The sequence below is a fragment of the Pteronotus mesoamericanus genome, unplaced genomic scaffold (assembly GCF_021234165.1).
Source record: "Pteronotus mesoamericanus isolate MK-2021 breed Mesoamerican mustached bat unplaced genomic scaffold, CSHL_Meso_final contig_230, whole genome shotgun sequence".
NCBI lineage: Eukaryota > Metazoa > Chordata > Mammalia > Chiroptera > Mormoopidae > Pteronotus > Pteronotus mesoamericanus.
In genome coordinates, this window is record NW_026555096.1 from 1,318,091 (window position 1) to 1,330,534 (window position 12,444).

General features: G+C 39.2%; 1 protein-coding gene across 1 annotated transcript in view; it reads left to right on the forward strand.

Moving 5' to 3' along the window:
* Positions 1–7,237, forward strand: part of VSTM4 (V-set and transmembrane domain containing 4) — a 99,373-nt gene extending 92,136 nt beyond the window's left edge. The window contains exon 8 of the mRNA XM_054572377.1: positions 7,054–7,237. Within this exon, the coding sequence (XP_054428352.1) occupies positions 7,054–7,179 (126 nt within the window). The 3' untranslated portion in view covers positions 7,180–7,237. The remainder of the gene's footprint in view (positions 1–7,053) is intronic.
* The last annotated feature ends 5,207 nt before the right edge of the window (positions 7,238–12,444 follow it).

Below are 12,444 nucleotides of genomic sequence, written 5' to 3' on the forward strand. Positions count from 1 at the left end.
AATAAAAAATACTGACAATACCAGGTGCCTACAAGTACACAGAGCAATTAAAACTCTCAGACATTGCTGGTGAGAGGGAAGAATGGTGCATTACTGTGGACAAATAGTGTGGCAGTTTCTTATGAACTTAAACATATACTTTTCATATCACCCAGAAAATCCACTCCTGAGTATTTACCCCAAGTAATGAAAATGTCTGGTAAAAATCTACACATGATTATTTGTAGCAGTTCATTCACAACTGCCAAAAACTTGAAACAATCCAAATGACCTCAGCAGGTAAATGGATAAGCAAGCTGTATGAATGGTATACCACAGAATACTCTTTAACAATCAAAAGGAACAGACCATTAACGTACACAACAATTTGAATGAATTGAGGGAATTATGCTGAGAGAAAAAGCCAGTCTCAAAAGGTTATACACTGTATGATTCCATTCATATGACATCCTCTAAGAGACAAAACTATGGTGATAGAAAATAGATCGGGGGCCAAAAGGGGTAAAGGTGTAGGGAAGACATGACCACAGAGGGTAGCATGAGGGAGTGTGATGTAACTAACTGTTCTGTGCCCTGTCATGGAGGTGGCCAATAATCTGTGTGTTAAAATGCATTCACTGTCCACCTGAAAAAAATCACCTTTACTGCATGGCATTTAAGAAAATGAAATTTAAAAATTGTGAAAAATCCTCTTTGTGTTACTGGAAGACATAGCAGGAGGCTCTAGTAGAAGTGCAATCTTAGGGCTGTGGTGCAGAGTCAAGCCAAGCCGTGGGGGGACAGGGCAACTGCGGGTGAGAGGCGTATGTGTTGGAGGTTACTGTCTGAGAGCTCTTAGAGTGCTCTAGTCTCGATCCTTGCTGAATATGAGGGTAAGCGCATCAAACTATAGCCTTCTCCCTCTGGCGTTGACATAAAATGGGTTGATCTATTGTGTGCACCCATCCTGATCAGGTAGTTCATTTTCTCTTCCCCAAGGAAAGACTATTCCCTTTTCTTCCCTTCTCTTCTAATATATCAGTTTGTTCAAGCTGATACAACAAAATACCACAGGCTGGACAGCTCAAACAACAGGAATTTATTTCTCACAGTCCTGGAGACAAGAAGTCTGAGGTCAAGTGTTGGAAGGGTTGCCTTTTTTGATCCTTCTCCTTACCTTCTCCCTGTGTCCTTACATGGTCTTCTTTCTATATGTATCTGTGTCCTTAATGTCCTTTTTTTTATATGGGCACTAGTCATATTAGACTAGGTCTCACTCTAATGACCTCATTTTACCTTAATTACCTATTTAAAAAACTTGTCTCCAGATACAGTCATATTCTGAGGTTCTGGGAGTTAGGGTTTCCACATAAGAATTTTGCTGAGACACACTTTAGCCCATAACAACAAATTTTCCAAAATCTATTCCTTATCTGTCAAGAGCTATCCAGGGCTATTTAGTTCACGTATTATTGGTAACTCATACATAATTCAGAACATAGACAAATGGATGATATTTTAACTGACTCTAGTGAAAAAGTGATGACATCAAAACATTTATTTATTCAGCACACAGGTGTTTTAGCATCTTCTATAAGGTAGGCAGTGGGTACCAAAACCATTACATGCATCATTTCATTTAAATCCCAATTTACACGAACAAAATGGATCCCTGAAGGCCATTGATGGAGCTGGCCCAAGATCACACAGCTGACATTTGAATTGAGGTCAAAATTTCACTTGTACTGATTCTCTAAAGTCAGGTACAGGATGGTAGCCCCAGGGCCTCTCTCCTCACCTGCTCTTCATGAACACTTCATTGAACTGAGAGTTACAAAAACTTTCTTTTATTTCAGCCTTTCTCTGACACATCACCATGTGTCTATATCTGAGCTCCTACCCTCTCTTGCTCATAGAACCCCCTGCAAACTAAGGAGTGGGTTCTCCCTGGCCAGGAGGAAACATGAAAAGTGAGATTAAAGGTACATAAAACAGTGGGGTTTAAAATATATCAAGCAGTTGAACACAAATATCGGGCCTTTATTGGAGGGACAAAAAGAGAAACTGTCCAAGAATGTCTGCAGGATGGTAAAAAGGACAAGAAAGTAAACTGAACAGTCCTGGGAAAGAGAAAATGGCGCAGTTGCTTCTCACATGTTTAGGAAGTTCTAAGCTTGTTCTAAAGGACCCTACCAGGACTTCCAGCAGTTGGTCCATTTCTGCTGTCTGTTCCTCCTACCTCCTGCCTTCCAGTAAATATAACAACATCAACTACAGGTGTCAAAGTACAAGTACAGATCCTATTTTCAGCAGTTTCCTTTGTGTTTCAGTGGAACCTAAAGTGTGAATAACCAGTTCAAGAGTACTTAAGTTTATAGTCTTAAGTACTAATGCCCCATACACTTCTGTACTTCCTGCACCCCCAAAACAGGACAGGGGTTTGAAGAGAGTCATTTTGAGGGCTAGTAGATGGCAGGGAACTAACAAAAGAGCTTCTTGATTGATCTCTAGAGACTCGTTGCACTACAGTCTTTGAATTGCCATAGGCAGCAGTAGGGATTCTTTAGCTGAAACCCAGGACTGGCTTGAATTGGCAAGTTTGCATTCCTCACCTGAAATACATGCAGGGTTCTGCAGCAGGCTCTCACCCTGGCTCCGCCCCACTGCAATTACTTTGACATTTACATTCTGCTCCTGACTTCTGGCTTTATTACCAGCCCTAGAGTCTTACCCAGTATCTTATTGGTATGCTGATAATTTTCTTTAAGCTACTACTCAATCACCCAAACCCTCCACTGAAACATGGGTGTGAAGAAAGGTAGCATGGCAAAGACTCGTGAGGAGTCCACACTTGCCCCTTTCCCTGGCCTTCAGGAATTTATTTCCAGCTAAACAAGATGGGAGATGTAATTAACACATGGTTGATTGTGACAATCAAGAGTGCATGCCAGAAAAACAGTAGGTTCTTTAAAGGTGCCAAGGACTGATATTATGCATCTTTTGTTGGAAACTGTATACACTTCACAATTTGGAGCCTCCTGTGTGCTGCCTCATATCTTCAATCAAATTATTATATCCCAGAAATATGCATAAGGGAAATGATTCTACACACTTCATGGGGAGGGGGTTGGTGCTTGTAGCAGTAATTGAAGTACCTTTCCACTTATGAAAGTACTAATTTTATTTGTTTTTATTGCTTTTCTAGATGCAATTATTTATTTAGTGTGCTTTGGCTTTATTAAATTATGTTTACTATAGGAACATCATAAAAATGTATGAATACAACACACCAGCCAAGCCAGCCTGGTGACCTGTATTGAGAAAGCTAGTGTTATTTTTCATATCCAAACATAATGGAATAACTTAAGAATAAACAGATAATCTACACTAGAAAACAATGCAATTTCAAGGTAACATAATAAAACACCTGGACAATATGATTTCATAAATCTTGGTTCTAAAATTTACATGAGGTGGGTTTTGAGTGCTTATTTGAGGATACATGGCATTTCTAAATGGAATCATAATGTGAAATATAATTAAACCGAAGGCAAGATGTAAACAGGAGTTTTGTTGGCTTGTAAGATATGGACGACTTAAAAGCAATGTAGAGTTTTGGTGTCAAAAAACAAGCAGGAGGTTTTCATCCCTATAAATGTTCTTAACTTTGAAATTTAAAAATGTCCAATTTGTGGAGGTAACTTGGCAGTTGGCCCTGACCAGTACATACTGGCCGTAAGGAGTTCTTGACATACTCTCTTTGACCCTTGCTCCCTGTTTCTATTAATGTTTCATTGAGAAGAAAAGGGGCTTTCTGCTTTTGACATTCTTTTAAGAAACTTAAATTGTATGCAAACAGTTTATTTGTCCTGAATTTTGGCAAGATAAATGAGATCTAAGCGCAGAAGAACAAAAATCAAGACTAAACAACAGCACAACCAAAGCCAAAACCAAAAACAAAAATATGACTGCTTAAATGAGTCGTATGCCTTTTATGACTGTGAGTCAATGACATATTTCTCTAATTATGAGTTAAATTAATTAACATGTTTTTTGAATACATGTGCCTACCAGAAAATTCAAAAGGTATAAACAAATGTATGCAATAAAGGGGGGGTGTCCCTTTGGTCATCCAGTTTACTTCCTCAGAGAGAACCATGGATACCAGGTTCTTGATTTTTCAAGCAGGTTCCAAGGATTTTCTAAGCATATAAATATATGCACATACATTTACTCACTTACACACATATTTACACAAATAATAGTAGAACACACCGTACACATATAATTCCATTATTCCTCGTAAAGACTGCAGCATATACTCCATTGTAGGAATGCACCAGTCTTCTATTGATGTTCATGTAAATGTTTCCAGATTTTTGCTTGTATCAATAAGTACTTTCACCACCAACAACATACAAGAGGACTTGTTTCTTTCTGTTTCTTTTAGCAACCTATTGTTTATTTTATTTTTATTGTTACACTATTACATTATTGTTTACACTATTACATGGGGACAAAGGTGTCCCCATTTTATCCCCCTTCGCCCACCTCCTCCCTGTACTCACCCCCACCCCCTTCTCTGGCCATCACCACACTGTTGTCTGTGTTATGGTTTATGCATATATGTTCTTTGGCTAATCCTTTCACCTTCTTTTAATTTTATTAAAGTATAGGTGGCATGCATATTATATTAATGTCAGATATACAACATAGTGGTTCGATATATTTGTATTCCTTACAATACCATCACCACAATAAGTCTAGTAACCATCTGCCACCATGCAAAGTTATTACAAAATTATTGACTATGTTCCCTGTGCTGTACGTTACAACATTATGCCTTACTTATTTTATAACTGGAAGTTTGTACTTATGTTCCTTCACCTTTTTTACCCGTTCCCCCACCCCCTCCCTTCTGACAACATCAGTTTGTTCTCCTAAAATACAAAACTGATGTATAAGTGTGATTTTAAATCACACTTCTTTTATTAGGAGGGATATGGAATCTCATTTCATATGTGTGAGAGTCATTTGTATTTCCTCTCCTGTGGACTCTTGAGTCCTGTCTGTTATTCTTTGCTCAATTTTCTGAAGGACTGTTGGCCATTATCTGTGTTGAATTGTAAACCCCCTTGATATAAATTACAAATATTTCTCCCATTTTTAAAATTCTTCTTTGACTTTATTTAGAGAATATTTTGCCATATATAGCATGAAGACATCCATATCTTTTCTCTATTGCTTCTGGATTTTGTATCATACTTTAAAATACATTTCATATGCTGAGATTATTTACACATTCTTCTAGCACTTTTATGAGTTTATTTTCCACATTAAAAATGTTTAATTCATCTGGGATTTCTCTGGTATAAAGCCTGATATAGGGATATAATTATTTTTTCAAAAGTCTATCCAAGTATCCCCCCATCATTTATTGAAAATATTTGGGTCAATTTCTGGAACTTCTCACCTGTTCCATTGATATTATGTCTTTTCATTTGCCAGTACCACAGTATTTTAATGATGGCAGCTTTATATTTTAATATTGCTAGAGTTGGATCGCCAAGTATTTATTTCAATAATGTTCCTTAAACATGGTAAATACACACACACACCAGTGACTACTTCATTCAAAAATTGTTTTTAACAAAAATATTTCTAAATTTTATTAGATGACTTTCTAATATCTATAAAGATAACAAAGTGGTTTTTTATCTATTACTGTGAACTATATTAATAGATTTTTCTAATATTAAAGTATCTTTGCATTCCTGAAATAAAATCAACTTAACTTGATTATGTAACTTTTAATATACTTCTTCATTCTCTCTGAGTAAATTTTATTTAAAATTTATATCAATAAATGAGATTGTTCTAAAAATATGTGAATTTCTTTTTTTTTAATGCACTGGATCATTTTAATTACATTGGATTTATTTGTTTCATAAAGAAATTTTTTTTAAAGAAATTCTTGTATAAAACTGCCTGGACCTGGTGTTCTTGAGAGAGTTTTTGACAATGTTTTTTTTTTTTCTCCTTTCCTCCTTCCTTTTCTTCTTTCACTTTCTTTTCTATTTTTTTATGATAATTAGTACACTCATTTTTTTGGAGTTAATGCTTATAATTTATATTTTTCTAGAACATTACCCATTTTATCCTGTATTTCAAAAATTTCTTGCAATAAATTGAGAAGTCATTTTATTAATTTTAAAATGTTTCTTTATTTACATTATATACCCTTATTTCCTATTCTATTTATTTACATTTTTCCCTTTTTATCTTGATTAATGTATTTTTTCAGTTTGTTTATTTTATTGGTGTTTTCCAAACACAAGCTTTTGGATATTTTTATTAATTCTACTGGGTTTCTGTGTGTGTGTGTGTGTGTGTTTTATCTTCCTTTGGTTCACACAGTCTGGTTTTAATTTTGTTGGTCCTTCTTTCTGCTTTTCTTTCATTTATTTTGTTCTTTTTCCAACTTATTCGGTTGAAGGCTTAGTCCATTTAATTCATATTGTTTAATATAAATATTTAACTCTGTGATTTTTCTCTGACACTCTTTTTTTAGGTCCTGGCAAGTAATGTTTTCTTTATTATTTTAAAGATATTCTTAAATTTTAGTTTTATACAGTTTAAGTCATTTAAGAAAATTACTAGATGGTAACATTCTAGTTTTGTTATTAATTTCTAAGATTTTTGTTTCTGTCTCTATCTTTATTTTTTTATTTTGATCAGAGACTGTTAGTTATGTTACTTTTACTTTTCAGAATTAAAGTTTACTTTGGCCTAATGTTTAATTAGGCCAAACACAAAAAAAACACTTTTTTGTTACTGTTCTGTGTTGACTTGAAAACAAGTCACAGTGTTCTCTTTGCAGGGCATAGTGTTCTATATGAGACATGAGATCGATCTTATTATGTTATTTAGGTTTTATATATACTTCTTCGTATTTTTGTTCATTTGTTGCTCTTTGAATCCCCAAAATGCAATGAAAAAGCATGCCTGATGAACAAATGTATGATGTGAAACTTCCTGTGGTCAGCCAGAATTGTGTTGTGTTTTGTCTTACAGCCAAAGATTGCTGAGGAGAACTTGACCTATGCTGAGCTGGAGCTGATCAAGCCCCATCAGGCTGCCAGAGGCATCCCCACCAGCACTGTGTATGCCCAGATCCTCTTTGAGGAGAACAAGCTGTAATTCCATGTTCTGTCCCGTGGTCCTATTTAATACCTGCCACCCCAGTTATTTATGAAAACTTGGAAACAAAGTCCTTATTTTTGTATTTTCACTTGTGCCACTGTGTGGTGGGGAACCCCTTTCTTATGGTATGCCAGGTGCCTTTACAGAGGTACAAGATTCCTCTCCTCAAAGAGCAGGGGCCACTGCCCTTGGACAAATCTTCTGGGACAAGTTTTTTCTGGGTCTGAGCCCTGAGGGGTGAGGACTCTGTTTCTGAGAGCATCCAAGGAGATTCTCTGCTGAGCCAAACCCCTTCATGATTTCATCATCTTTCTCTGGATTTTAATCTTTTAATATTAATCTTCTATTCTTCCTGCATCCGTGATATCAAGCTCATAGTATATAGAGAAAGGAAAATGTCATTATAGGCCAAAGCATGAGATGATACATATGTACTAGTTGGTCTTGAAAAGATCAGATAACTTGCTAGGGCACTCAGAGCAGAGCAAACTGCTTATTACAAGCTGTACTCAAGATAGCATCTCTTGTTCTAAATAGATGCACTGACCCTGACAATTGAAGGGCAGAGAGGCCCATTGTAGGGAGGTCTGAGGCCTAACAGAAAATGAGCTGTCTCTGAGAACCCCAGTGCCCGTTACCCCATCCATGATCACCCACAACCACCATGCTAAAGGCTATCACCCCCTTGGCAGCATGGGCCTTTACCAATATAGAGACTTTATCTTCCAAGAAGTTCTTCATCATTTCCAGAGGAGTGGGAGAGTTTCCCATCAGTGACAAACTGGAAGAAGTGGACCTCTTGGAAGTGTGCCAAAGTTACCAAGTCTGATTGAATGTCTACTCATGTGAATGCAAAGCCTTTTACCTGAGGCCCCCAGACTGAGAGTAAGAAGTACAAGCCACACTGGAAAAGTGTGTCCTTAAGGACCCTACTGTTGGAAAGTGCCTTGCCCAATTCAATTTTGCATGCAGCTTCTGATAGGTTTGGGTGGGGGTCAGGCAGGAATGTGTGGCATATGCACACATGGGGAAGTTGCTCTGTAGACTCCCACAGCATCCAGGACCTCACTGAAGACAGATCCATTCTTGGAGAGGGCCATCCTGTCAACTGTGTTATTAAGGATACTTCTTTCTGTGTGAGTGCACTACAGAAATTGTTTGATTTTTGTAATGGACCATGTATATGTGGTAAAGTATATATTTTAAACACAGCCTTGAGTGTGATTTGTGCCCTTCTGTGTAATTATGTAATTTGAACTTGGTCAAGTTTCTTATCCTTTAATTGTCCCATACTCACATATATAAAGGTGACTTAATTCTCATAGAATTCTTAAAATGGGTTAATGAATATTGCAAGATTCTGGACACTAAATTGCTACACAAATACACTGTGTTAGCATTCATCCTGAAGCCAGTTTGCATTTTGAATATGAAATTTCCTGTACTATTTAAGGCTCTCATTGCAGTAACTTTAATGTAAATATTTGCCAATGAACTTAGTTCTACAGCGACAACCCCAAAGGCTCATAATGGCTTGTGAGTCCCTCTTGTGGTTTATTGGAAAGCGTCCGCACTGAGAGCAGGAAATGATTTTCCAGAAGCAAAGTAGCCTGACTTTACAAAGAGAAAGTCATTCTCTGTGGCTACAACTGCATCTTATTCCCTCCCTTTCTGCCAGATTCAAAGGTAGCGAATAGACCATGCATCTTTTGAGGAAGAAAGACCGTTTGGAAGAACTCACTGGAACTTCCTAGAGCATCTCATTAGGGAGAAGGATATATGATTAGCACATCATTCACATAATTATCATAGGCATCTATCATATTTCCTCATGGCAGTGTACCAGCAGAACAGGGCTATATAATGTTTTGTGGAAGTAAGGTGATTTCCTGATTTGCACAAAGAACCGTATGAGCTAATGGGGCCCTGGCAGTGCCAGGTGGGAGTGGCAAGTGGAGCATATGGAGAGGAAATGGTGGCAGAGGGCAATGGAGCAGGAATCCCCCAGGCCTCTGTAGAACTGAATTGCGCTTCAATCACCCCAAACCTAGCCCCTCAAATTTAGTAGGAGCTTAGGACTATCACACATGGAAATTAATATATCCTACCAGGAAGAACACAGCTTTTACAAGCTGGTAGGTGCAAGTTGGTCAAACAAGTCATTGTGATAAATTCAATTGAGGCTCTACCTCCAAAACTCTGGTCATAGCTGCACAAATGCACACTAACGTGTGCAATGGGGGACCTGCTACCATAGAGTATAACAGGCAGCTGTAAGACCATCTCCTACGGAAAATGCTTCTCAAGGGAACTGTAGAAGCTATTGGCAACATCTTAACAGAACTTGTCCCACTGTTATTGCCAGAAGCAAACCGTTCAAGTTCTGCTCAGACTGGAAGCAATGGATGATTTTACCTGGTGTTCCTTTAGAGTGAAAAATCTCAATGTTTCTGTCATAGTAAGCATAAAAAATAACTCCACTCATTCTCTATCAAATATACCACTAAACATGTGATAGCATTTCTAAGTAGACATAAGAAGAAACATGCAAATAGAAAGTAGGAAAAGTTCTTCAATTTGGTTTTTTTTTAATTTTTTTTTGTTCCAATACAGTTGTCTCCATTTAACTGCCACCGCTCTCCCCTGCTGCACCCAGCCACCCACCCACACCTCCTCCCTTCCCCACTTTGGCTTCTTCCATGTGTCCTTCACACCTGTTCCTTGATCTGACCCTTCCCCTTCCCCTCCCTGCTACCACTCTCCCTTCCTCCCTCCCATCCCCATTGGTTTCTTCTTTTTTTCAATGTTGATGGTCATATTTTCCTTGCCTGCTGGCTTTGATGATTAAGTTCCACATATAGGTGAGATCATATGGTATTTGTCTTTCACCGCCTGGCTTATGTCTCTTAGCATAATGTTCTCCAGTTCCATCCATGCTGTTTTACTATAAGACATCTATCAGAACAAATATATATAAGGAGTTTTCAACATGCACAATTGCTTGTACATTTAAGTGAAGTTACAACAAATAAGATGCTTTTGCTCAGAATGCAGTGGTTCTTGCAGGCAGAGTGCAGATACTTTCAGATTTGGTGGTGAGTTTTGGCCTAGGTCATGTGTGGCATGCAGTCATCATAGGAAGCAAGGAGGTAAAAAGAGGTTTCCCCAAACACTGAACTAAACATCTGTTAGAGGAAGGGGGTGGGGATTTTTTTAGGATCACCTCTTCATTAAAGCATCATGATGCTGTTAGCTTACAGGGCAAGTAACAATCAGCCTGACCTATGCACTCTTAATACTTGTTGGAATGACAATAACATGGGACACTATATTTTTAGTGCATAGTTACCTGGGTCATCGCACACATCAATAAGCCCCAAGACTCATTTGTGATGAGAACACTAAGTCACTTGATGCTCTTACAGACTATCAATGGGCTTCTTCATCACTTAGCCCTGAGATGCTTAGGTTAGCTGGACTGAGGATGGGGTTCATGCCACAAAAAATGGTCCAGAGTATGCATGAGACCCAGTCTGGCTAACCAGAGTACCTGGAAGAAAGCAAACTCTCTCCTACCTTGCATAGCTCAGCTGGAATGCCACATGTCAGATCTGGCTACAGCAATGTCCTTTGTGAAGTGGGAAGCCTGGGAGAGTAAAGGAGATTCTGAGAGAGAAGCAGGAAGGAGAATGTTCTGGAAGCACAGATTCAGCTCTCAGCTCCTGAAATCCCTCAGACTCCTCCCTCCTTCAGATCTTTTGAGTCAACAATCTATCCTATTTACCTATGACCTAATCCCTGGTTTTATTCAAGCTAGTCAGGTTGCAACAGAGAGACTTCTGCCTAATACAGTTTGCATCAGAGCCCACTTACATCATATCCAAGAGTTGAACTTGCAGCCATGAACCCAGCTACATCTGCACTTAATGGGCCTCTCAGGGTTCTGAAGGCACCTTGTTGATGAGCAGAGAGACCATCAAGCTTTGGAACTTATGCTCTCCCAACATAGGGCCCTCAGGTTTGGAGTAGGGACAGCAACAGGCCTGAGACAGTATCGAGCAGCTCTGGCCACAGCAGGGGAAGGCACCAGGTGGAGACTCAAATGAGCCCTGTCACAAGAATGTAGGGGCTTTCTGTCCTGGCCCTAACATTTAGGTTGCCTTCCACATAGAACATGATGTCTCCCCAGTATCCTGGCCGAGGAGACCAGGGTCTGGTGGCCCAGCTCTGGGACATTTGCAGCCTATTATAAGGTGTGGCAGCCATATGGTGGGAATATTGATTCCCCCAGCTCACATCCACCCTGTACACTAGACAGAAGCTGTTCACTGCGACGGAAAATGGAGAAGAAATCCATAGTTTGGAGAAAGGGTCTGCCTTCAGTGTGGACATGTTGAGCTTGAGCTATAGTGGGGTGCCCAGATGGCTAGAAGAGACCAGTGGTCCCTAACCTTCAGTGTGTACATGAATCACTGGCGTCTTATTAAAGTGGATTTTGGTTTAGGATGTCTGGGCCCTGGCAGTCTGTGTTTCTAATAAGCTCCCAGGCATTACCCATGCTATTAGTCCCTGGACCAGTTTGAATGGCAAGGATGTAAACTGTTGGGAAATGTGAAAATGGAACCCCTGGGAAAATGGGAGTGTCTTCAGAACATAGGTCACAGCTGAAGCCCTGACTGGGCAAAATCCCCAGGGAGAGGTGCCCCATAGATAGGAGGGTAGGTGCCTAGGTCTGCATGGTGGGGAGCACCCTGTTGGCAGATCCAGAAGCAGGTGGGGAGCCTAAGGACCAGAAGAGAAAGCGAGGACAAGAAGGTGGAGAGGCCCAGAGAAAGCTCCCATATTTGGGAGCTTCTCTAAGGAAGAAAAGTTCGGCTATGTGAACTGTGCAGAGGTCAAGTACAATAGAGGGTGAGCCTCTGCTTATTCTGAATTAATTATACATTTCACATTTTAAAAAATAGTTGGTTTTTGCTGGAGAAAACAATTCTCAAAGTGCGCAAGCCTAACTCTTCGGTGTTGAACCGTGGCTGCTCTGCTCAGCATATTTTCTTCAGAGCAATCAGTGTCTTTCCATAGGGTAGTGATTTGGAGGAGATTCTTAATTAATGCATAGGGCAGGATGTGACGGTGGCCAGGGTAGTTTCCTGCTCCTTCTGTTGTCGTTGATAAAAGATGACTTGGTGCCTGCATTCTAATAATCACAGCTCGATTAGCTTCACACCAATTTAGTGTGTGATTGTTAAATGTTAATGTACTGCA